This window comes from Pseudopipra pipra, chromosome 1 (genome assembly GCF_036250125.1).
Source record: "Pseudopipra pipra isolate bDixPip1 chromosome 1, bDixPip1.hap1, whole genome shotgun sequence".
Taxonomy (NCBI): Eukaryota; Metazoa; Chordata; class Aves; order Passeriformes; family Pipridae; genus Pseudopipra; species Pseudopipra pipra.
Window position 1 is genome coordinate 8512035 of NC_087549.1, and position 26418 is coordinate 8538452.

At 38.8% G+C, this 26418-nt stretch overlaps 1 protein-coding gene across 4 annotated transcripts in view; it reads left to right on the plus strand.

The window, feature by feature from the left end:
- KCNQ3 (potassium voltage-gated channel subfamily Q member 3) overlaps positions 1-23716 on the plus strand; it is a 202527-nt gene extending 178811 nt beyond the window's left edge. For 2 of the 4 annotated variants that reach the window (XM_064644503.1, XM_064644526.1), the window contains exons 10-16: positions 966-1022; positions 8449-8636; positions 9724-9826; positions 12199-12330; positions 14871-14969; positions 16669-16753; positions 17526-23716. In XM_064644503.1, the coding sequence (XP_064500573.1) occupies positions 966-1022; positions 8449-8636; positions 9724-9826; positions 12199-12330; positions 14871-14969; positions 16669-16753; positions 17526-18263 (1402 nt within the window). In that variant the 3' untranslated portion in view covers positions 18264-23716. Of the gene's footprint in view, positions 1-965; positions 1023-4732; positions 4769-8448; positions 8637-9723; positions 9827-12198; positions 12331-14870; positions 14970-16668; positions 16754-17525 lie in introns of all 4 variants that reach the window. The other 2 variants (XM_064644508.1, XM_064644517.1) reach the window with 2 other exon arrangements.
- The last annotated feature ends 2702 nt before the right edge of the window (positions 23717-26418 follow it).

Here is a 26418-nt window from a genome sequence, read left to right on the forward strand (position 1 = left end):
AGGCTCTGTATAGTTCCCCAAACCAGGAGGAACTGGGGCTGTGCTATCCATGGCTCACTGGTGGGGATTTTACTGATTTTATGCCAGAGGTGCCTCCAGCTTTTTTTTTTTCCTTAATCAGTACCTAAACCTACCAGCTCCATGAAATCTCAGGTAGCAATTGCTCTTCTGCCAGTATTGCAAAGCCTTTTCATCTGTTCAGCTCTCAAGAAGGAAGATTTATGAGAAGAAGATACTAATGCTCATTTCTGCTGGAGTGCAGCAAATCATTTAGCAAACATTTGGTAGCCTGACCTGCATTTAAGATGGGCCTTTGCTTGATGGATATATTGTTTATTCTGAACCAACTTTTTATGTCTAAGTTTGGTAATGAATATTGGGCCTAATTTTTCAGTGCTGTTGTTAGCAGCTCTTCAACTGATTTTGATTAGTGTTGAAACTTCAGCACTTGAATAGACAGGCATTTCAATGAAGAGTTTTGAACTTTCTCCTAGAGTCCTGTTCCTAATCCTCATTTTCCAGCTGTAGAACTAGACATCAGGAGAGCATGTTCATTCCTTGATCTATTATTATGTGATTGCAGAAAAGTCATTTATCCCTGTTTCCTTATCTCTACAAGATAAATAATATTTCTCTGCCTTTGGAAAGTTGATTCAGTTTTTTTAAGTGGCATAATCAGTACCAGTCCTTCCTATTATGTATGAAAGAATTCATAAAATGTGGCACATTTTTGTATTGTCAGTGTTAGCAACAAAATGAAAATAAAGCCATACTTTGCAAGGTGTAAAATTTCACTGTCAGCATTTCATCTTAATACATCTGCCCAAAACAGGAAGGAGAAAAAAGCCACTCTGATCTCCACACTACATTAACTACAAATGAAAGGCTGTTCCCATTCTTTTTCATAGAGCTTTTCATGGGTAATCATTAACGTCTCATCTTAATAACTTTTCTTCACTTTACAGTAATGTCATGTTTAGTAGGGAGTCATTCTTTGGATCAAGCCTCACAAGAAAACTTAGGTATATACATTCAAGTAACAGTTGAGCCTTATTCTTTTCATATTTCTTGCATGCCATTCCCTGCCTGCACTTTCTGTTTTTACTACAGTAGTTCACCTACTACCGTCAAAAGTAAGGGGCAATAAGACTGAAAAGTTATTAAGCATAAAAAGGAAGTTGCATGACCTTGCAAATAGTTAATTGTTCTGCTGTTCAGAAAATATGGAATATAATCCTGGCTCTCCCAATGATATGCTTAGAAAGAAGTGCTTTTCTCTGTTTTCATAGAATGGGAGTGATACTAACCTACTCTGCAAATCATTTTGAAATTTACTGTAAAAAAATATATACTGTAAGAGCTAAACACTGTTCCTTATGCAGTCCCAACCCTGCCAACACAAATTCATGCAAGTTACTTGGAATTTGAGTTCACTGGAAGAGCGTCTTTGCATGTGTATTTGCAGGTTTTGGTTCAGCAAATGGAAAAGAAGTGGATGCTTTTGATCACCTGAAAAAGTTAGTGACATACTTGAATATCTTGCTGAACTATGACCTAAGATGAGGGGCAAGAACTTTATCTTCCTTCAAAGAGTCATAGAAATAATCCTTCTCATTTCAGGAATAAGAAACAAATATCATTAGAAATAATATTTTGACTGAATTGTCAAACATTTTATCCTATCTCATACAAACACTTTGCTGTCATTCAACTTTAGCTCATTGTTCTCATTTCCACTTCATTCCACAAACATGAAATCATCAACACACAACTCAGCTTTTCTAGCTGAAGCTCTTCAACTTTTGGAGAGCAGCTAGTGAAGCTCTTTGTTTCTTGATTTGGTGATTTGCCCATAGAAAATGATCAGAAGACACTGATTTTGCAGTTTGATTTGCTTTTTAGTGGTTGATACATGGAGATATGTTCACTTCAAAGCAACAAGTGGGTCAACATCCATATGCTTTCTACCTACAATGGCTGCATGCATTGGTGAAAAATATCCATCCTGTTTTGACAAAGAATTGGATTTGGATTATTCTTCCCATAGATTTATGTGACATTGTTTATTTTTACCCATTCCCAATCACTTTTGAAAGTGTGCATGAGAAAAGGGGCTAAGCAAAGGCCTTTAGTGTGCACAAGGTCTCTTTCTCTTTCTGAAGGGCATCAAAATTAAACCCAAGTTGGACTTGTTTCTGGGTAGATAATCTGGGTGGTAGATAAATTTGGATTTGGAGTCACACTCAGCCTTAAATACCAATGAGATATTGAGTTAGAAGGGATGTTTCCTCCTCAGACGTTAGAAACTTGTAAATTTAGACCTCAAGGTTCAGGATGCAAAGTGACAATTTTAGTTGTCAGGAAGTTGGGGTCAACTATTTTGAGATTAAACATTTTTGTGAGATCTTCTCTGCAGAAAAGAATGTTACTCAATAAAAGGGAAAGCTGATTGGCCAAAATTCAGAAGTACCTTGGAAGTGCAGAATGTTCTTTGTTTTATCTTAAGGAAACTCACGGACTCTCAGAGATCATTTGAACACGTTCACTGCAGGATTCATGTCTGTCTTCATAACATTAGTTTTGTTCTAATTTCTATTAAGAAGAGTTCAAATCAGAATACTTCTGGAAATGTCTTTCAGAATGTTTTTTTTTTCCAAATCTAAGTTCACCCATATAAGTTCAGCTGATAAGGTATAAAAATATTGGAGTAAACATGACTGCCTTTTGCTTCTAGTTGCTTGAGACTAACTGAATCCAGTGATTAGCTAACCTGTGAAAAAAATGGAAAAATTCCCTGATTATTTTTATTTCTTGTTAGGTGAAAGTGGTAAACACATGGCAGAGGGCTGTTTGATTCACTGTTAGCATTAATTTATTATTTTCCTCCTCATACATGTGCCATTTGTTTATGAAACTCCAATACTAGGCAGAGGACAGAGAGGAGAGTATCTGGCTTGCATGATGGGATGTAACTGCATTGTTTCTTTGCATGTCTGTTTCTGGAAAAGTATTTCTAGTTCAGTGGTTCCCACTCTTTATTCTGAGCAAGGGTAGAACATGTGCTGCAGAAGCCAGGCATCTCTTGTATATCCAGACACCAAATTAATCCCTTAGGTGGTCCAAAATAATTCCCACTGCTCTTGGGGAAAAAGAATTTGAGAGCTGAATTTTTCTTTAGGAAGGAAGAAGCTATCTGCACTGCTTCCACCTTCCTCCCTTTATGTATCTACCACAGAGTTAAGGAATTCTCATCCTGGGCCCCCATTTCAAACGCATAGGTTTTGGAACACATGAGGGAGAGGATGCAATAGCACGCAAGACAAGCAATGGAAACATATCCAAGGTAGTCAGAGAAACTACCCTGCATTTTTAGCAGCATTTGCATTTAGCAGCAGTTTGGGATGCATTTGAATCTCCCCAGTTCCTGGAACTGTGTTGGAAGCTGGGAATCACATTTTATTGAATGTAAGAGAGACAAATGAAACAGGCCCACTGTTCCAAGGGGAGGAAGAGTAGCTAACACCAGCAGGAGGATTCTGAAGGAGACAGGCAGCAGTACATGAAGCTGTGGGTGGGAACCACTGTCCTAGCCATTCTCATGGAGGATGATGTGACCTGCGCATGCTTCATACCCCGGGACTGAGCCATGCGCATGCTGCCTTAATGAAGGAGATTGTGTCATGAGAACAAATGTTGCCTAAGTCTTTTCAAAAAAAGATCAACGAAAACAAAAACCCCAGCAGATCCAGATTTCATCCCTTGGAAATGAGAATAAAGTCCATTTCTTTTCCTGATGACAGCTAGTCATTATCTGGAAAGAAGCTTGGGTTTTGTTTTGGGTTCTTTTGTATACAACATACTGTTGTATTTTTGGATGTGAAGCTGATTATTTATTTTCTGATGATTCTACTGCTCTGGCTGCCTGGTTATGAACACAATTGTCATATTTATTGCATAAACATACTGTTACGAATCTGAATGTTACTTTAAGGGTTAATCATCAGGATTCAATTAACAAGGAGGGCTTCAGCTCAGGTAATTTTAACTTAGACTAGAGACCGGCTTTTTAAATGACCTCTCATCTAGATCTTTCTATAATCAGTAAAAAAAGCCAAGTTCCCCAAGCGTAAAGTCCTCCCAAGCTGAACCACACTCTTCCCACTCACTGGTTAGGGTTGCTAACTTCCCACTGATTACAGAAATAAGTCTAAAGATTAATCTTAGACAGGAAGTTAAGCTTTTTTAACAGCTTAAGGCAGATCAGATGAGTTCTAGCTCCTAAATTTAAGATGCTAGAGCAACAGTCTTGGGAGAATAGTTTGTTCCTAAACTGACATTTATCAATGAGGATAGCTGAGAAACTCCCTGGAAAGAGAGTTTGGGAATGCTTTTAGTTCATGTTATCTACTGAAAATCCCACCCCACAAAAAAAAAAAAAAAAAAAAAAAAAAAAAAAAAAAAAAGCACCCCACAAATGCATGTGCCTACATATCCAGTAGAAAATGTCACTGTAAATAAGTAGAGTTTTGTGTTGAATGCAGAGGATTATTTTGATCTGTTCTGATCTATAAGAATGATATCAAATTTTGGTCAATCCTATTCTTGTATAGCTCCATGACAGAGCTTTCTGCATATGTTTCCTATTCCACTGGAAAAAAAAATTCACTAGAGTAATGTTTTGGATACTTTGCATCATCCACTGACCCTTTTCTTTCTGGTCTGATTCTTATAGAGCCTTGCAGTGCACTTTCTGTCTCCTTGTGTTTTGGTAAGGAAGGCAATTATAATAGGAATTTTAAGGGGGAAATTTTGGGATATCTGGATATGCATTTTGAAGCACTAAGCAGGTTTCGGGGGAGAGAGTCAGAGACCACCTGTAATGGCAAGTATTTTCTTCTTGTATAGTATTAAACTGCTTTTTATAAACAGTAGCAATCTTCTTTCTAATCTATTTTTCTGCTTCTTCATATTTCAGGTTCTGTGCCTTAAATGTATTCTCTTGAGATCTTCTCTGTAGTGTTACTAACTCAAATCTTGTCACATTTAATATGTTGCTCGAAGCCAGTATGTAGTATGTGACCTCTTCTTGCCTTTGAGGAAATTACCTCATCATCTGAAATCATCTGATTTTCACTGCTAGATTTAATCCTTCTCATCCCATAAGGTCTCTCCAGAAGCTCTGAATCTTAAAATCCTGAAGAATAGGTGGACTACACTCTTCCTTTCTATCAATTGTCTATCATTGGTGACCTGTTAATCCTCCCACCAGGAAAAAACTGATCTCCACAAAAAGCCTTTTGAATGTACCTTTTTTTTTCAGATCCAGCGATAAATTTCTTCATTTTATTATCACTGAACAGATCTCATTCTAAAACTGCTTTGATTTCTTCCTTCTTGTAGCTTAGCTTATTTCAGTCTCCTTCTGTCTACAAAGATCACCACCATACCATGCTTGCCTAAGTGCTCTTTTTTCTTTATATTAAAGAAATGCTCACTCTCACAAGCTCATTCTCTCTAACACCTTTAGGCTCATCAGTTTATATTGCCTGGCTGATTCTGTTATCACTCAGCTAGATTTTTGGTGCATTTCTTTGCATTAAAATTCTTTTCAGTGATATGCATGATTCCAGACTCTTCTTGACCATCCTTCTCAAATTCCTCCTTCAAACTTTGATTTTATTATTATTGAGACGTGAATTTATTTTCCCTCCTTTACTCTCCCAAAAAACCTCCACACAAATCGTTCTGTTGACTTTTACTTCCTCGCCTTTATTTTTTCATGCCCTTTCAAAATTGCTCAGTAGTTGTTATCTTCTCCTCTGTATATTTTTCCTACGTGGGGTAGCCAAGTGCTTAAAGAAAGCAAATTTCACAGAAATGCCATGGAGTTAAGACATCTGTCTTGTAAAGCAATACTGCTCCAAACATGGCCTCTGAAATAGAGAAGTGAAAGAAAAGAGGTCACAGGATTCTTCCTGAGTAGAACACTTGTTGGCATTCTGCACTCACCATTTAGAGCACCTTGGTGGGTCAATCAGATCAAGATTCCAACCCAAAAGCAAGAACTATGGAAGTAATTTTTAAAATGGGTTCCCAAAACGTAGTTTGTAAAAAAATATGAGATGTTACTTGTTGACATCCATGACAAAGAAGTAATTAATCCCTGATTTTTGCTAATTACATTTGTCTGCACTTTGTGCCATGAATTCCTCAGGAAATGACAATAGGGCAAAGTCTGAGTAATACTGATATCATTCACTTAGACTGTTCTAATTCTTCACTCAATCCAAGCTTTCATCTCCTGGAAATGCTGATATATCAGGACTAATTGTGTGTCTCCATACACAAGTCGTTCTTAGTTTCCAGTTCCATACTTGCACACACATATGCATGCAGTGACAGGACAAGAGTCTGAATTTACTGGGCTGCATTCACAAGTATTGGCATATCAACAAGAAAATTCAGAAGGGCTGAAAAAACTTCCTACCCAAAGCTTAAGTGCTTTCATCTTTTTGTGACAGGGAAGCCCATATTTCATTACTTCCTGGGTCAAAGATATATTAATCAGAAACAGCTAGTAGAAATAAGGACCTCAGTAATTAATGTAGAAAAAACAACAAAAAAACTTGCAACAGCTGTGATGTTCAATGCTCAGATCAGGTGTGAATTTTGTATGCTGTAAATTACAGTATTTTTACTAGAGTTAGCACTCTTATGAAAGCTGTGCTGCCATCAAGCATATCTTTAAGTCTTTCCTTTATCATTTTAAGAGGAATTTCCTAAGGACTTCCATTATGGCGGAATACTGCAACAGACAGAGCTCTCAGATAGAAATAGATGCTTTTTTCACATTTGCAAGGTCAGCAGCCAAGTCTTCATCTTTGTCTACTATGTCCTTGCATGGTGGACCCTCCCCAGACTTGCCTCTCCTGCCAGCAGGTTTAATGGCTTCAGCTGATCCTACTGCACAGATCCCTTACTGGATACCTATTAACTCCTTCCTCTGGTAACCATGGCTGTTTATCCTTCAGCTCTGCTCTCACCCGTGGCTCTCAGAAACCTGCCAGCTATGATGGCTTCTTCCCTCCCTCTCTCGCCACACTCAACCTGCTTGACCTGGTATCTCACACAGAACTGCCTCTTGATCATGTGTGCACAATTCACCTCTCCTAGAGCTGTCCCACACTTCAGCATCCAGGAATATGTTAAAAGGCAGGCTTTCTTCCCATGGCTTAGCCCTGCTTTTTTTTTTTTTTTAATAACAAATGTGCAATTAACAAACGTTTGAGCAGCAAAGTGAACAAGCAAATCAAATACTTATACCATCTATCACCTAAAAAATGTTCAGAACATATATAAGCTTATATACTCAGTAGCAGATTCCTTTTCTGCTGCTCTTTTCAGTAGTATTAGTGATTGCCTTTTAGGTGGTTTCAGTCATCAGGCTGTCAGGGTTAGTGATGCTGGTAAAATGGCAGATAGATGAAATTCTAGCTGTATGTTGTCACTGAAGGACAAGTGTCTTTGGGCAGTAAATCTATAAGAGGACAATGTAAGGAATCATCAGAGGAACAAAATATGTCACTTCACTACAACTCACATAGGTCACCTCAATTCTTGGGGTAGTGAGAGATGGCTGACAGCAAATGTTGGAGAGAACAGGGCAGCCTGCCCTGCCATGTACACAGTCATTGCTTGGCAATGCCTTGCCAGAGTTTTGCTGGTAATTTACTTTGTTCACAACACATCTGACTTTCTTTTACTCCTGACTATGCACAGCTCTTCTATGAATAAACAGCTGAGAGAGTTGGGGTTGTTGCATTTGGATAAGAGAAGGCTCTGGGGAGACCTCAGAGCACCTTCTAGTAACAAAAGGGGGACTGCAAGAAAGCAGGACAGGGACTTTTAGCAAGGATATGTAGTTACAGGACAAGGGGGAATGGGTTCTAACTGAAAGAGGGCAGATTTAGACTACATATTAGGAAGAAATTCTTCACTGTGAGGGAAGCGAGGCACTGGAACAGGTTGCTCAGAGAAGTTGTGGATGCCCCATCTCTGGAAGTGTTCAAGGCCAGGCTGGATGGGGCTTTGAGCAACCTGGTCTAGTGGAAGGTATCCCTGCTCATGGCAGTAGTGGTGTTTTTGTCCTAATACTAAAACTAATGCTTCAGGCATGCTACATGAGCTGAAGCACTATGATACCTGCACGGAGAGGATAGCAAAACCCTCTGTTAACATTTTCAACATTTATACAAAAGTGCTCATAAAAAGCATTTAATTATCTGTGGACCTTAACTGTTGCTTATGAAGACATTCATTTATTGTGGTAGCCCCAGCAGTGTCCTTGTATACAAAACATTTACTTAACCCATTATATACTTAAAGCACCATGAAAACAAATTAATAGTGTACAAAGGAGGAAAATGTTTACTTTTGCTTATTTTGTAGCCAAAAGCTGGGTCTCTTGGATCGGGTTCGTGGTACCAATACTAAAGGAAAGCTATTTACCCCTCTGAATGTAGATGCCATTGAAGAAAGTCCTTCAAAAGAACCTAAGAATGTTGTCTTGAATAATAAGGAGCGTTTTCGCACTGCATTCCGAATGAAAGCGTACGCTTTTTGGCAAAGCTCAGAAGGTAGCCCATCTGTGTTGGTTTGTTTCTGTACATCCCCTGTTCTCCCCATTTTACTTTGTTCCTCTGCATCTTCTGTTGAAGGTTTGTGACTTTCTGGGCTAAGCACGTCTGGTACCTGGTTTTAGGTGGTACAATTGGGGAAGCCCAAGGAAATGAATCCTGGAGTCCAGGCAACACAGTGCTTGAAAAAAGACAGGAACCATCCATGAAAACAGCAATTGATATGGGATAAAGCCAGTGTTGCAATCAGCCTATTTGACCTAGAAAAAGAGGGCACGCTGGGCAGTGAATGTATATCCCCTAAAAAACGCATGCCATCATGGCTCAGTTTATCAGCAGGGCTGCTATCCTAAGGTAGCTCCCTCCTAGACTGCATCCAGCCCTGCACTAGCCTGTGTCCAGGCATCTCAAATATCTCCTTATTGCCATCTCATAAAACTGTGTTTTATAGAGTCAAGGTATTCTTCCCCTCCTCTCTCCCCAGGCCCTCTGCCCCTAAGCAGATTTCCATTGGGTATCCACACATTTTTCCTCTCAACAGGACAAAAATGTCCACAGGGCATTTTCCCTCTCAGCTTCCCTGACCACACATTTTCCTCTTCTTGCCTATAGCATCCAAATGGTCTTTAAATAACAGTTTCTCCTTTAATGAACCAGCTGGCATCAGTGCTGGACATACTACCATAGATATAGTCTGGGTGTCCACACTGGAAACTTGACTATTCTTCTTCATGAGGGTACATGAGCTCCAAGCAGTGCAAGTGAAAGGAGAGCTTTGCCTGTGGCTTCTAAACCTGTTTTAGCCTTTATGTAAAATATTCGGGCAAAGATCCACTGTAAAGGAAGATATGTTCCTAATATTTCAGAAATGCTGGAATCTGAGAGGAGATCCCTCAAATAATGTGACTTACAGCTGTCCCAGAACTATTAAATCCCTTTCAAGAGCTGAACAGCGAAAGAGGAACATGTAAGAGATGGTCCTTTACTAAATTGCACTTACTTTAAGCAGCGCTTTAGTCAGACAGACATCCCTCTAATTACTGTGTGGTCAGATGTTCACACAGCTGGTTTTTGGCCTGCTTTGCAGATGCAGGAACAGGGGAACCCATGGCAGAAGACAGAGGCGACAGTAATGATTTTCTTATGGAAGATATGATCCCCACATTCAAGACAGCCATCCGAGCTGTCAGGTAAATATCTCCACTGATCCTCAATGCCTATTTTTTTTCCCCTCTCTTTTTTCCCCTTTTTTTTTCCCAAAGTTTATGCTTAAGGAAATCACTTTACCATATTACTACATGTTGATTCATTGTTACTGTTATTGCTTTTTTAAAATGCAATAGAATAGATAATTCTGACTGCATTCAAAAACACAAGACAGACCCTATTCAAAGGCTGTTGAAAAGATGTAGAAAGGAGACTGTTTTTCAATAACATTGACCATGTCATTTTTGCAAGATAATTATATTTATTATAAAGTAATATCATATACAGTTCCTCATTAAAATACTATATAAATATGATATATTACTCAGTTTAGTGACTAATATTTGTATTAATCTGGAATTTTCACTAAACAAAAAATTCTGACCTGACTGTTCTTCTTTATTCACAATCATATGATTGTGCAATATACTTTTCAGCTATCATCTTTTAATAGATGCTGAGGTCTCCATTTCAGCAGTTTTTGGCTTGTGACATGTGTCACCTCTATTTTCCTGTCACAAGAGATATTCCCTGGGGTTAGAAAACTCCTAGTAAGTCTCGATAATGTGCTTAGCACATCAAGCGAATAGAATTCATTCACTGATGCCCTGTTACTTCTCAATGTTCTGTTTTCCCTTGAAAAATGCTCCCATGTGAAAATACTCTGCTTTCATTGCAATTGCTGTTTATTTTATTCGAGAAGTTACTAAGTTTTGGGTCAGGGACTTATCACCTTCCAGGTGAAATACTGCAAGTCTGGAGTGCCCCAAAATCATCTAAGAAAAACTTCAAGGAAGATGGTTGTAAAAATATAACCATATATTATATGTATATAACCATAATATATACTCTCCTGGTTCTCTTCCAGTTGGGTGCAGGAGAACCAGCCACTAAAAATCCCAAGTTTTCTCAAGCCTGCTGAAAGCTTTGTCCCACAGGCTTTGCTCGTGTTACCCATGACTGCTTCCCTCCCAGTGGAAATTTCTTCATCCCTATGTCCTCCATAGCTTTCCCTTTCTTTCCCTGATACCTGCTTGCTTTCTAACTCAGAGACATGCTACTTATTACTTTTGCAAAACTTCTTTCCCACATCCTGTCCAAATCTAATTGATTCATGCAATTTCCCTTTAAACTCAATTAGGAGCCAAGATTTTTTTTTCTTGTGTAGTTTATCCAGACCTTGAATGTTAATGGGAAGTAATTCTTTCAGACAACACCACTTAATGGATTTCAAGGTCATGACCAAGGAGATTTTAAATTGAAATTGCTAACAGTGTGATTCCTGTTTTTCATTTATGTCTTTTAATGTATAGTTTTGCTGTTATCATATATGATTTGGCTAAAATAGGCATAGATATAATTCTGAAATCTTGAAAGATTTATAAGCAACAGAGTTGAAGAGTCAGCAGCCCTTAAAGAGTCATAATAGAATTATGTTTGCTAAATGAAAGTTTATGCAGATTTTAAAAACATTAAAAAACCCACCAACATTAAATAAAAAACAAGTCAGAATCTTAACAGATAACAGGAATTCCCCAATTCAGACCAATGAGAACATGAAGACTACTGAGAAAACAAACCCCCAGAACCCAAGCCTAAAACATATGAAGATAAAGATTTCATTCTTTAAACATGTTTCTTCTATTTGTTTAATCTACCAAGACTTAACAGTTTAAAACAATGTATAAACAGAAAAGAATGAAGAAAAATAATACCAAATATTTTTTAAGTGCTCTGGCCAGTAGTGGTCCTTATTATAAGAATTCTGTTACTAATTACTAAGTCATTTTATAATAATAGCAATAATAACAGCAATTATATTATTATCATTACAACAACAAGAAAAATGTTATACTGCTGATTCTTCAAGGACAGTTCCAACAGTTTTAATAATTTTTCTTCTCTTCACAACTTGAACTGCTGCTAACTTCCTAACTTCCACATTTATATCTAATTTGCATTTCCTATCCAAAATTCTCCCAGGTGCAAAATGAAACCCAAGATGAAAATGATTCAGCATTACATATACTATAAATTAGCTTTGTAATGGGCCAAAGCAACTTCAACTTCACAACTTCAAAATCTCCCATGGCTTGTATTGTTCAAATTCAAACTCCAAATAAGATTCTGTAGCTTTTAACCATTTGTTTTATCCTATTAATTATGAAAAGCCAACTATTAAGTATTTCCAAATGTGATATGATGTTAGAGATTCTCTGCTTATATTTTATTGACTTGTTTGGAAATAACGTACTCAATTTCCAAACACCCAGTGTATTTATCAATTATTTGATGAAACTGGAAATTATCATTATGAAGTTTATATAATTAATATTTTTTTCTGTTTATTATGCAGAATACTACAGTTTCGTCTCTATAAAAAAAAATTCAAGGAGACTTTGAGGCCTTATGATGTAAAGGATGTGATAGAGCAATACTCAGCAGGGCATCTTGATATGCTTTCCAGAATAAAATACCTTCAGACAAGGTAAGAATCTTCTGGTTAATGGGGAAAATGTTTAGCTTTGCTGGCGAAATAAAGGCATACTTGGCCTATTTGTGTAAGGTCACCCGGAAGCTCTGACTTTGCAGAGTGTAGCTGGTCCATAAGAAAACTTTTTCTCCCAAAGAAAAAAGGCAAGTGAGTAGCTAGCAGGGATAACTGCAGCAAGAGGCCACTGGCTCAGATTTAGAACAAGGACATTAAAGTCTTGCGAATTTTCCTGACCATTGCCTTGTTTGATCTGGATCAAGTTTCTCTCCTTTATCCATATATTATAGATGATAAATAAAAGCAATAGCTGCTCTACATGAGCTTTTCTTTGGGCTGGATTCTCTGCTGACCTGTGCCAAGTGAAACATCTCATGTAAGTGCAAAAATGCCTCAGCACAGAAGGTTTCACATCCCCTTCATTCAGGTGCAAATTGACATAACTGAAAAAAGAATGGCCTTTGTGACTGTTCAGGTCAATCTTCCCCCACAGTTGTTTCCTCACAGAATCGGTTCATCGCAATGTGCTTTTGAGGCATGTCTACACAAATTTGTGCTGCTCACACCCTGAGCCATGAGCACAGGTCAGAGCTTGAGGCCCTGAGCTTGTCTGGTCCTGAGTGCACGTGTGTGCACGTGTGTAGCTCTTTAGCTCAGTCCCAGCACAGCACTATCCAAGTTCCCTGAGGCCCCCAGTCACTCTGAGCAGCAAAATGCCACACAGACAATTCCTCTCATGAATGGGCTGAGGGAGAGCAACCCTTGCTGCACACTCAGACCTTGGCTTTGTAAGGCAGCTCTGGTCCTTTTGTTGGACATTGTAATTTCTTATTTCGAAGTGATTTTCCATGTACTGGGCTGTCTCTTTTTCAAGTATATAACATGTCTGGTTCCTACCTCACTATTATTGCTCTAGAAAAACTTCTTTCTTTGTTTAATTATGTTCCACAAACCACCATTGTTACTCTGTAAAATGAGCTCTGCATCACATGAGCTTAGATTTTTTAATGTAGTAATATCTTCTTGAACTCAGGAAGTTGAGGAGTGCTCATGATATTAGAAATCTGCACCATCTATGGCAGGTTCTATGTGTCTTATACTAGAGATTCTTCCATTACCTCAGACTGAGGTGTTGCATGATTTTGGACAACAGCACTTCTCAGATACTCTCTTGACTCCTGGCAGCACTAAAAGTGCCTGATATGATTAGGTCCATCTCACACAGTGGTTATGTCAGAGCTTTGGGGGATGGAGTCACATTCCAGGCAGTCAGGGCAAGAATCACAGCACAGCCTCAGCCCTGGTGTTCAACTCAGCAACACCATAAAGAATCACCAGTGGCAGAACTGCAAAATTTCAACAGCCATGTTGCATCTATACAGACCTTTTTAGAGGTCTTTGAAGAAAAAACATAATCCTGCAAAACCACATGAGATTCCTCTTATGGTTAACAGAGAGCTAGCCAGCACAATTGTGTTTTATGGCCCATCTAATCCCTGCTTAAACCAGATGTGTTCATGTGATCAGCTGAATCACCCTTACTGTCTCACAAATTTTCTTGACCGTGTTGGCTGGATCTCCACTGATTGCAACTGGACACAACCAGGGAGGTGCATCCTACTTGTTGAGTTTATGAATAGCCAGGGGCCATAGAAGTTTGAAGAGACGTGGACTGATGTCTCAGCAGTGCCTGGGGGCCTGGCCAATATCTAGCTATCTTTCTGAGGCTTGCCTTGAGCTTTTTCAAGTTCCATTTTCAAAACACCACAGGGCACTGTGAAGCCATGCAATGCATGGATTGTCTGATCATACAAGCAGATGGTCTGTGCACTAGTGCTGACTGGTATCAGGTCAGTTTGGGGTGTGGGCTGAAAGAACAGAGACTTGCTTGCACCTGAGCAGCTGGGTATGCCAAATGAAAGAACATTTCGATATAGTAAAAGAGTGTAATTAAATGTGCTGGAGCCTTCCAAACAATCCTTTTGCTTTTGTGCCACATAAAAAGTCAAGTAGGATTCATTGTGAAACTTCATTTAAAGTTATGTTTTTTAAACTAAAAAAAAAATAAAATAGTAAATACAAAAATATTACTGGACAATTAGATACAGCAACTGCCAGAATGTCTTTGGTTTATTAAGAATTTAAGGAATTCTACCTTTCACCAAGTTCTGATTTTCATTATCCAGCACAGAACCCGATGGGTCTCCTGACATTTTTAAGAGCAGCTGCTATTGGGGATTTTTTGATAATCATGCTGTTTGGTTCCTTTGAAGGAAAAGAAGTCATGTGTTTCAAATGTTGAAATTTGGAAACTGTGAGCTAGAGCATTACTTAATTGCCATTAAATTACCACGTAATTGCAATTCAGTGTATTGGTTGTGGACTCAGAACAGAACAAACACACCATGACCCTCAACATATTACCAAATCAACACCTGCTTTGTTTTTGAATCTTTGCTTCAGACATGCATAGCATGTTTTGTCACGTGTTAGCATTTGGAGATGGACTTATGCGGTTGCACTTTTCTTTTTTTCAGAGTAGATATGATTTTTACACCTGGACCTCCATCTACTCCCAAGCATAAGAAATCCCAAAAAGGAGGAGCTTTTTCTTACCCTTCACAACAGTCTCCCAGGTGAATTTTTTTATGCCTAGTATTTAGCACAGCCCAATACAGAAATAAAAAGTTTATTCATACCAATAAGCATGACCTTTATTCATCCACAGTTATAGTGATGATACTGAGAGCATATGTTGCTGTAAGATATGCATGTGGGTAAATGTTGAGCCAGAAAGTCATTACCTTCCCTAAAAACAAAGTATGATGGAAATCTAAGCAATGGCTTCTTATTTGTCTAGGTCAGCTTCTCCACAGTTTGGAAATATGATTTTAAATTAATTACACACATTTGATTGCTGATGTGCTGAATTTCTAACATTCAACTAGTAAACTCACTTAAAAGCTTGAAAGTAACAATAGTTCGAAAGTAAACGAGTTATCTTCCCAAAGTGAAAAAAGCTTCATTATGGTCCCCACCAAATGCCAAGCAAAGATTTTTAATGCTGCTGCTTTAAAAACAATGATTGCTGAGAGATGCTCAAAATAAATTGTAATACCAGGTTTCTGGGTGTGAAAGTTGCAGCATCTTATTGTATTGCTGCATTCCTGATAGCAAGAATTCAATAATAAAAAACATTTCTTCTGTTGTTTACAACTATCAATCTGTCAATAAATACCCATCAAGAACCACACAAGACCATCAACAATCTGTCCCCAAAGCTGTCGTAGTTGCTCAGAACAAAAGCAATCTTACAGAAAATAAATTATCCACCCCAGAAAAAATCTGAACCCATGTAAATGGGAAGAGAGAGACATAAGCATATGGAAGAGACAGTGATCATTTGGGAAACAAAGCAGATTGCAAAAATTGAATGAGCCCATATCACCAATAACTCAGTGTGGAAAATCTGACATATTTTAGTTATAGTTTCTGCTCTGGTAAGATCACAGCTGTATTTTGGATTTTGCCAGAAGGCAAAGAACTGGACCTGTTAAAAGTTTTACAGTGTATTTGTTACAATTCATGTTAAAGAGCAAGTGCTTAGAAACTGTTTTCCTAAACTTTGGCATAAGTTATGGGAAGATACATATTCCTTTGAGGTTGGTTTAGAAACCATTTGATAAAGTTTTAACTTGATCATGAGCAGCCTAGCTCCCATGAAGTTATAAATCAAAGCTCTTTTGTTAGAGATCATCTTCTTACCTCCTGAAGTTTGTCCATATGGTGGACAGGAAGGAAGAAATTGCATAAATGAAAATTCACTCTGGAATCTGCTACCAGACTGTCTCTTTTCAGCATTTCCAGTCTCTGCCACTTATTATTTGGTTTAATGAAAACGAGAAAAAAACCACACTCATCCTTGAAACTCAGATTCAGTCTTTAAATACACTAATTATAAAGAATTAGATTTGAAAACACATGGCCATCTGCAGACCCACTAACTAGACTATCTTGATATTTGTTACAAACCTGAAATTATTCCACCAAGTCAGAGATTAATTTCAACATTATTTTGAAATTTTTTTTGCTTTTGTTTTTTCTTAATTTTTATCTTAATCATGAACAAAAAATATTAAATTAAAAATCAAGAGTACAATTTTTAGAATTGAATTAGAATCACATAGAATTTTTACTCTTGTTTTTATGATAAATAACTAAATGGTCTCCGAGGGTCTATAAGAATGCATCACCAAGATGTGAATTGTTTCTGATAGAAATTGCTTACTGTGATGCAAAAATTGAGCACTAATTAGAGTTATTAATTCCTTGTAGAAATGATCCGTATGTAGCCAAAGCATCTACAGCAGACACTGAAGACCAAAGTATGATGGGCAAATTTGTCAAAGTTGAACGACAGGTATGTAATTTCATGACAATTATGGAGGCTGAGGTGCTTGTACAGAAATGATAGAGCTGACATAAATTCTGTATGACTCTGGCTGACCCAGGAAGAATTCTACTGCTGCTTGTTAGTTTTTCATGATAGAATTTACTTACCTGGGATGTGTGCATTTTGAAACCTGTTGAATCAATATCATTATATATGGCAGAAGATCCTAACCATGACGTTTAAGTGGGACTTTTTCATTTCCCTAAACACCATATTCATCACACCTGATGTTCTGTTGTGAGCAACCCCTTCTTCTGCAGGGTCTGGCACCCAAAATGACTGCCCCCAAAGGTATTTTTGGGCCCTATCAAAAGAGAAAGGGAATGAGTCCTGAAATGTAACCCTGATGTTGTGGGACTGTTAAGAGTTAGAGAATAGTCTGTCTGCAGAGGTACATCCATATGTTGTATTTTGATAATGGCTATTTACCATTTGGTATCAAGATTTTGTAATAATGTTGTAGACTGCTGGTGGATACTGGACTGTTAAATATCCAGCTACACTAGGAATTTTTTTGGCACAGTTCATAGGGACAGGTCTTCTTATTCTGAGGCAGTTAGAGGATAAGTTGGCATTCACTGCAGTCCAGCTTGTGAGGGAAGGTCATGATTATCCTGTAATTACCTTCATGATCAATAAAGATCACACACCATTGCTGGAGGCAGTGCATGTATGGAAGCATGGATTCTCTTGTTGAACAACTGACTTGAGGCAATGTCATGACATTGGTATTTTTCAGGTAAATGACATGGGGAAGAAACTGGATTTTCTTGTTGATATGCATATGCATCATATGGAACAGCTGCAAATACAAGTCGCCGAGATAAGTCCATTGAAAGAAACTGCTTCTCCTGCAAGGGAGAAGAGAGAAGAAAACAAATATTCTGAATTAAAAACAATAATATATAAATACACTGAGCAATGTGCTCGTGAAACTCCTTACAACTTCCAGCAGGTTCCAGTCAACAAAGTCAGTCCTTATGGTTTCTCAGCACGAGGTCATACGACTCATTCACAACCTTTATCAACAGGCGGGCAAAACTCTGGCAAACTGCAAGCCACACCTTCCTCAACTTCGTATGCAGAAAGGCCAACAGTTCTGCCTATATTCACGCTGATGGACTCCCAGGTTAGCTACCACTCCCAAGGAGACCTACAAAGCCCTTATTCAGACAAGGTGTCTCCAAGGCAGAGAAGGAGCCTAACAAGAGACAGTGACACTCCATTGTCCCTTCTCTCAGTCAACCACGAGGAACTCGAGCGCTCCCCAAGTGGCTTCAGTATCTCCCAGGAGAGAGACGACTTCCCGTTTGGCCCCAACGGGGGATCGGCGTGGATGAGAGAGAAACGCTACCTAGCAGAGGGGGAGACAGACACAGACACAGACCCTTTCACACCAAGTGGCTCCATGCCTTTGTCTTCTACAGGAGATGGGATTTCAGATTCAATATGGACCCCTTCGAACAAGCCAGTCTAAAAGTGCGTGTGGGGGCAGTCACTGGTTGACTTCTCCGTGTAATGTAAGCATACTTTGTATATCTCACTTACTCTACACCCAAAGCTTACTAGTTCCAAACACCAATGGCTGCATAAGATGCATGTGATATTAGTGGTAGTCATTCTGCACCATTTCATACGATTTAATAATGCAGTTTTTTTCATGCTACCAAAACTAAGGAGCTTAGTTTTGAGCATGGTTTGCATGACTTTACCCTGTATAAATGGTACAGCTGATTTCTTCTATGATACATATCTATCTGATACTCTTCAATACAACAATGGTGAATTGATAACAGGCAAGATATGGTGGTCCTTGCTATATTTTGTAAACAGAGCAGCAAAGTAAAAATATTTTCAGGAGCAATATCCCTTTGTGGAAACATAATGTGTTAATCATTTTTCAGTATAAGTCAATATCTAACCAACCTAGCCAAGAACTTCTAATGTCAAAAGCAGGGAAAAAGCTGAGACAAAGTATGACCTTATTGAAATGGGTTTCTGAACTAAGTGTTTCTCATGTGATTTCTTATATAATTACCCCTGAAATATAATGTTGAAATTAAGTTAAGGGTAGAATTTTAAATCATCAAAGCCACCTTCTGGGATTGATCATAGCTATTTATCTATTGTAAAATGTAAATATAAATCCCTCAAACTACTTTGAAAGTCTTCACTAGTGTTTATAAAATTGCTCAAAGTGTGACTGCAATGCTATTTTATAGAAAATCTTTCTCTAAGTCGATTTGTTACTTATGGGGCCAAATTTTCTTTCTGTTCCAAAAATAAGGTTATTCAGTGTAGGGAAGTCCAGGTTTATACACTCCACTCGTTTACTGATTTGTGTGCTGCTAAATAAGATGCATAATGTAACACTGCCTCAGTTTCCCAGTCTGTTAATTGGGAGTTATACTTCCACATGTAAACGCAGGTTGTAAGGCTCAAGTCACTAATATTTGCCAAGTGCTTTGAGCTCCTCAGATGTGCAGAACATCATTGTTTTGTCTTCTGTGAGTCCCACAGTGTGAGATGCTGCCAGGATCTGTTTCTCTCTGTTTACTGCTTCTCTTGGAAATAGACTGCTCCAAATCCATGAATGTTTGCCATATTTAAAATCTATGTATGAATAAATAAACACCATTTTTGTCACCTGTCTCTGAGCAGCAGAGGGGTCAGGATGCTCCCTAAGCCTTGACCAAATATTATTTTCACAGAAATTGGATATTATATTGAGGGAGAGCAGGAAATTCATTCAACCCACTGGGAAGAAACAAAACAAAGATCTCACCAGCAGGAATGTAGTACCTAAAAAGCTAGTGAAACTAAGCCTATCTGAATATCCTATGCAGGTCTTACCCGTGTCAATCAAGGTGTCCATAAAGTAACATCCATTTGATTTCAAGTTTGATGGCTGTACACTCTTTACAGCTGGTGGGAAATTAAGCAGTGCAGTCAGTGAGCACAGGGTACAAGAACCAAGGCACACGTCAGCTTTAGGATGAGATTCATCTCACCTTTAACTCAATTATCTACAATGACCAAATTACTACCAGCTTCACAGGGAGCAGAGGGTGACTTACTTCGATGTCAAATGATCAGAGACACCCACAGTCAGTGGGAAGGCTCTCACCTCTACCCCACTGATCCAAGGTGCAGCCTCTCTGTCATGGCTCCCGTCAAAACGACACCTGTCACTCCACACAATGGCCAGAGCACTGACCAACAAAGACACAAGCATTTGGTTCATGTAAGATGTTAGAAAGTGGTCTTTCTGTAGTGACTGCTGGTATTATACTGCAGCTGCATAACTGAGCATCCTTTGCACACCCAGTCAGAGCACAAGAACATGTTACTGGGCTTCCCAGTACTTACTGGGTGTTGAACAGCCCTGGATAGAGTGCACTTGAATAGACAATATTTTGTTGGGTTTTGCCCACCACAGGAAAAGTTCATGTTCAATTCCTCAGCATTGTTGACATCTCCTAACAGTAATTCCATCCAGGGAGCTTCTGTTCCTTTCCAGATGTAGGCATTGCCTTCATCTTCATTGTTTATTCTGTATTGGAAGAGACATCTAAAGGATTAGGATCTTCTTACTTCATCTGCTTCTTCTGCTAAATCATGCTGCATCCTTTTGGGATGGATCTTCAGGGAGAACAAATTGCTGTTGTTAGTGGAGTAAATAATGCAGACCAGTTACAGCCTTTGAAGACTGGCCTGAGTCCATGGAGCTGTTCTGAGGCTGGTAACTATGACAACATGAGGCACAATTTTGGTAATTACTTAACTGACAGAATAGCCATTGACGTGAAAGATAATCTCTGTTTGGTGCAATTTTTGTGGCTAAATTTGCAGAGAATAAAACTAACTCACAAACTCATTATAATTTGGTATATTGAGAAGAATTCTTTGGGCTTTGATGATTCTTGGAAATACCTGTCTTGCACCTGCTGCAGGCTTTCTGATATAGGAATAGATGCCTGTGGCAAATCATGAGATTTAACCCTCACACAACAAGAGAATGAAAAACAATGAAAAATGATTTTGACATTGCTACACTTCTGAAATTGGTGTAAGTGTATGCTAGACAAGCCTGCTTATTTGTCAAGGGCCTGTCATTCCTACTGATTTCATCTGAGTTTGGTCCTTCTTAAAATGCTTTCTAGATCGGAGCAATCAAAAACCAAGGCAGCCAAAAAGCAGGTACAATCTGAGAAATTTGTTTGTGTCTGTCTTTGACAGTGTCTGTGCCATGCAGTTCCCTGTCCAATTCCCACTTAAATTCTTCAGTTCGAGTTTCTATTCTTTCCCATGCCAGGTGATATAAAACGAATCTTCACTTACTATTAAATCTGGCTGAAAATCCATAAATAGCCTCATTATAAAGGTATGTTCTTTCCAAGAGAAAATCCAAGCAAAGGTAGAGACTTGGATGAGCCTTCACCTGCACACAGAGCGCAGCCCCAGAGAAAGCAGGATTTGGGCTGCCCTGCACTCTGGTAAGTGTACACACTTACCAGCTCAGCTGCCTTTAAGTCACTGTTTTTTATGGCCTGTCATCACCAATTTGCTATATGCGGCTTAAAGGCACCAGGTCAGGTATTAGCAGCCACATCATGAAATATTTAATGATTTGCTGACTGGCCAGATGAGGTCTGCCTCTTCTTAAAAAGCACTGGTGGTAAGCTCAACAAGACCCTCTGCAGGGGACATCTGTGGAATCTGTGGAGAAAACCCAAGAAATGGGACAAGGAAGATCTGATTGGCTTATTTTATTTTTTCCTACACACTTCTTCACACTGAAACCAGTCACTGCTCTGTTCAGAAGGGTGATGTGCTTAGCAGCTCTCTGCCCTCTACATCATCTGGATTAAAAATAGGGTGTGCATCAGTTCTGCTGTCTGTGATGACCACAGACAATGTGTCAAGGTGTCACCAGCCAGGAGAGATCTGGAGACCATCCCTGGTCTGGGATGTGCACACGAACTTCATCAGACTGTAGTTCAGATGAGTCCACAGAGTGCATCCACCTTTGAACTGCAGTTTATGTGCCTGCCATAGATACTGGACAAAACAAAATAAACTATGTGTGACCCTGGTAACATTTAGAAGGTCAGGATATTTTTCCACATGCAATTCACAATTTCATTTGAGAGAGCTGTATGGGTCAACAATAGTCTTCACAATAGGAATGAATTAGATTTATTCCTTCTGTTTCTGTGTGATGGCTCAGCTTAAGAGCTACCAATGCTCTTCGGGTCAGATCTTTCTAGCATATCAACTGACACTTTGTTTACATGTGGTTAATATAAAAGAGAACTGACCACTGGAATCCACTCTTTGATGACTCTTAATTCAGTCCTTGAGATATTTTTCATAATCACAAAGTGTGGAGCTTTTCTCTGTTCTCCTTGAAGTCAGAAACCTTCTCAGACTGATGCAGTGGGAGCAAGGCTGAGTCCTAACCTGCCTTTATTTGTGAATTTCCATATGATAGACAGCACTGATCTGGAAACATTTTTCTGGGCTACATTTTAGCCTGATTTTCAGTCCCTAGTGAATGCCACACATCTGAAAGTTTTCAAAAAGGTGAATCTGTGTTTACATTGTGTGCCTCTCTTTGCAGCATTATTATCAGTTGAGGTTCCTCACTTTAGATTCAAAGTGGGAATACTTGATTAAGGCAGAAGGGAATGTTCAGTTGAAGTATGCAGGTATAGAAAGTGTGGTTTATGCTCTATTTAAGGCGAACTTTAAAAAAAGGTCTAGTCAGGTAATGGCTGTTGTCGCTGCCTTGGCTTTTCCCTGCACTGAATTAATCAGTTTGGCTCCCATCAAAATAAAAGGGAATTCAACATGTGGAGAGATTGATTAAAAAGTCCCTAAACTGACTTCAGCTATATTTGCTCTGTTTTTATCTGTAAGTTTGCTGCATTGTTACGGTTCAGAGTGGAAGTAGTTTAAAATTTTTCTGCTCCAAGTTGTGGTCCAGGAGCACCACAAACTCAACCCAACCTGAACCCGCGCTCAGCGGGGCCGCTGCCTCGTGGCCTTCAGGCGAGCACCGAGGTCCAACCAGTTTGCAAGATCACAGCCTAAAGCAGTCAGAAAATTCAGAGTAAGGAGCAAATTCGGCCTTGCTGGGAGCCCAGTTGCTGCAGAGGTGTCATATCTGCTTAGGTAAGAGCTAAATTCGTACTGCTTTACTGAAGAGCAGGTGAAAAAGAGCTGGATCTTGACTCCTTGCACCCCACAGCCCCCACCACCAAGCTTTAGGTGCCTAAGAGGGCAAACCTAAATTTTCTGAATTTGGTGGGATATCACTTTTTCAGGAGCCCAGCTGAATGTGGATGTTCACCCTGGAAGACTATTTTCAGAGGTACGGAGGAATAAGGGGCTATTTTCAAGTGTTTTTAGCTGGGCGCTGTGGGAATGAAGATCCTGGGTATCAGTTTTGCTTCTGATTATTTAGGCTGTAAGTATTGATTCTTCCAAATTCAGCTTTGAGTAGCTTCCCTCTGAAGTTAAGTGAAACAAAATACTGAAAGTGGGATCCTATTCCATCGTCGAGAACGTGCTGGGACTGAAGGTTACATAGCCAACTGCATTTTGTTTTCTAGTTATAGCATCTTATTATTACTAGTATTTGTGCCTTGCTCACTGAAATTTTCTCCATGCTACAAAGATGCTTTTTCAGATTCTGGCTGACAAGGGAACACAACTTTTATACAAGTGGCCTTTAGTGCTCTTTATAATATTATTTATTGTAATTTTTAAACAGTATGTGTAATTTCTATTCTGGCACTGTCCAATATTTGAACAACTTTAATATGTTTATTTCAATATATTATGCAAACAATACTTCTTAACTGATTTTTTTATGTTCTGTCTTTAAAAACTGCACCACTTATTAATAAATAGAAATTTCAATTATGATGTGGATGGATTTATTTTCATTTAAATCACAATATCTTCACGCATATTCAAAGAACACATTGTCAAATGTACTCCCAGCAGAAACATTGACAAAGACCCTTTTGACTTCATCTAGGCAGGACTGAACTCACAGCTACAAGTAGGTTTTGTCTGGCTTCCACAGCTAGTCCTGTTTTAATACAGTACACAGTAGATCCCACTGTTTGTGACTTCTTTTGATTTAGTGTCCATGTGACTTATACGGCTTTGAGCATATGTCTGTGGGGAAATGAAAACTGGGGGAAAATACATTCATGTTAGAGACAATAATATGCTAAAATATTATGAAACTGCAAACAAAATATATAGAGAACACAGTAATGGCACATGAGTGAACGGAATATCCTCTGCAGGGAAATTGCTTGAATTCTGCCCCTGGTTGTGTTGCAGCATTTCTATGTGGTCTTGTGTCTGAATGAGACAGGAAGGGAAACACATCAAAAGTCACCTCTTCACAAAACAGCTGGACTCAGTCTCAGTAAGGTCATTTCAAGGCATTCCCTATGGCTTCCTAGCTGTCACCAAAGAAGCTGCTCTGCTCAACACTTGAAATACAGCCTAGAAAAGGTTTCTTATTTTTTTTGTGGTAAGTAAAAAATTATTCAGCATTTATTCTGTGTCTTATCCCACTTCTGTATCCCTGTAAAGTGAGGATAATTAAAAAATCCTTTAGTACTGCAACATCATGTTGTGGTGCTTTTTGAGTTAGTTTGTTAGTTTTAAATGGATTTATTTAAATAAAAATAATAAATCAATAAGAAACAGGATGAGTACCAGGCTCTCACAGCCAAGTTCTATCACTTTGTCCAAAGATTGACAGTCTGTTTTTTTTTTTTAAACCAATGCATCAGAGCCTGGAATTCTGAATCTCTTGGGTTCGGTTTTCCACACAGCTCTGAAGACTATGTACAACACTAGCACTTTCTCTATTCCCTACATTTTTTTTGAGAAAAACACAAAGGTACTTCAAATAAATTTTATAGGCAACATTACCCCACATCATCATTGATGACTTAGCAGTGAATGTCCCAGCTTGAACTGAAGAGCAGCTGCTCAGCAGCCACAGCAATGACATTTAAATGAGTGTTTCACAGATGCAATGGGTGAACCACTCAGCTTTTGTTCACCTGCACTGAAATGTATTGCATTAACATTTCCCCTTGGCTGTCACCCAAATACAGAAGCCTGACAAATCACTAGATTTCAGTAAGGCACTGGATCTGATCTTTTAAGAAACAGATTCTAAAATGGTAACAAGGTGTGATACCTATCCTCAGGCAAAGCCCTGCTTATATGCAGGGAGTTTTTCACTCCAACAAGCTATGCTTATGTTTATATGGGACTTCTGAGGTCTTATATAATTGTCCTCCTCCTAAGTAGAGTAAGACTTAGACTTAACAGTTTAGAAAGGGTAAATATTGATGCATCCAGTATAGCTTAAGCAACAGTGTCAGGACTGGAAGTTTCTCAGTGTATCCTTCTCTTTCTTCTCAAGATGCTTTGATTTTTAAGACTTACCAGAGTAAAATGGTCACTTGATTAACATAAAGCATCCTCTTCGAGCACAGAGAATGGATGGAATCAGGAATGCCAAGTCCCATGGCACAGAGCAGCAGGAGAGCTAGACTGTCTTTAAAGAAATTGCCCTCTAAGATGATGGCTGATAGCCCGGTGTGCTTGAGACAGCACCACAGCTTTTATCCTGCTTCCTTGTGTCAGACGTAGATGGTCAGCAGAATACGACAAAGAACCATGAAAAAAGATGTGAGATGTGGTATGAATGTACTGGCAGATTTGATGGGATGTTATGTGTCTGGCACATATCCTAACAGAAATAAAATTGCTGGATAGGTCAATAAATATTTTTCTAAGTAAGTTCTGGACGGCTGCAACTTCTCTGTATCTTATCAAAGCTTTATGAGACACCGTATTTACAAATGCCAAATGCTTGATCACGAACTAACATCTTTGGAAGCCCCAAAGGAGCAGTGCACACTAGCGTGTGGGTCTGTAAATATCTCGTGTGATGTATCTAACACACAGATAACAAAGAAGACCACTTGGACTTCATGCCTCTCATCCCTTCATATTTTCGCAATTTCCATGCCTCCTTTTTTTTCAGGTTTTTTCCTTTTTCTGCCCTAAGAATATGCTTGAATTCATAAAAGTTTTACAATGTCAGAAACTTCAAAAGAAAGTATTGCCTGCTTTAGACAAACAAATATACAAAATATTCTTACTGAAAACAGTAAAAGTGAATGCTTGTAAAGTGTAATGCTCATTCTTTTCAGGAAGTTTTGTGGTGTTAGTACCAATCTTAGCAAAATATTGATAAGAAGAATTAAAGAAAGAATGTTATAAAGGGCAGGAATTATTTACAATTCTAAATACATTTTCTGAAAGAAAGTTCTATGAATGGTAATAAATACATGTTTATATGTATAACTATATATTTAGGGTTCAGCAAAGCAATGTGCTGGGTCCTGCACTTGGGTCACAACAACCCCAGGAAGCACTACAGGCTGATGAAGAGTGTCTGGAAAGGTGCCCAGAGGAAAAGGACCTGGGGATGCTGATCAACAGCCACTGAACATGAGCCAGAGTGTGCCCAGGTGGGCAAGAAGGCCAAGGGCATCCTGGCTTGTATCTCAGTGTGACCA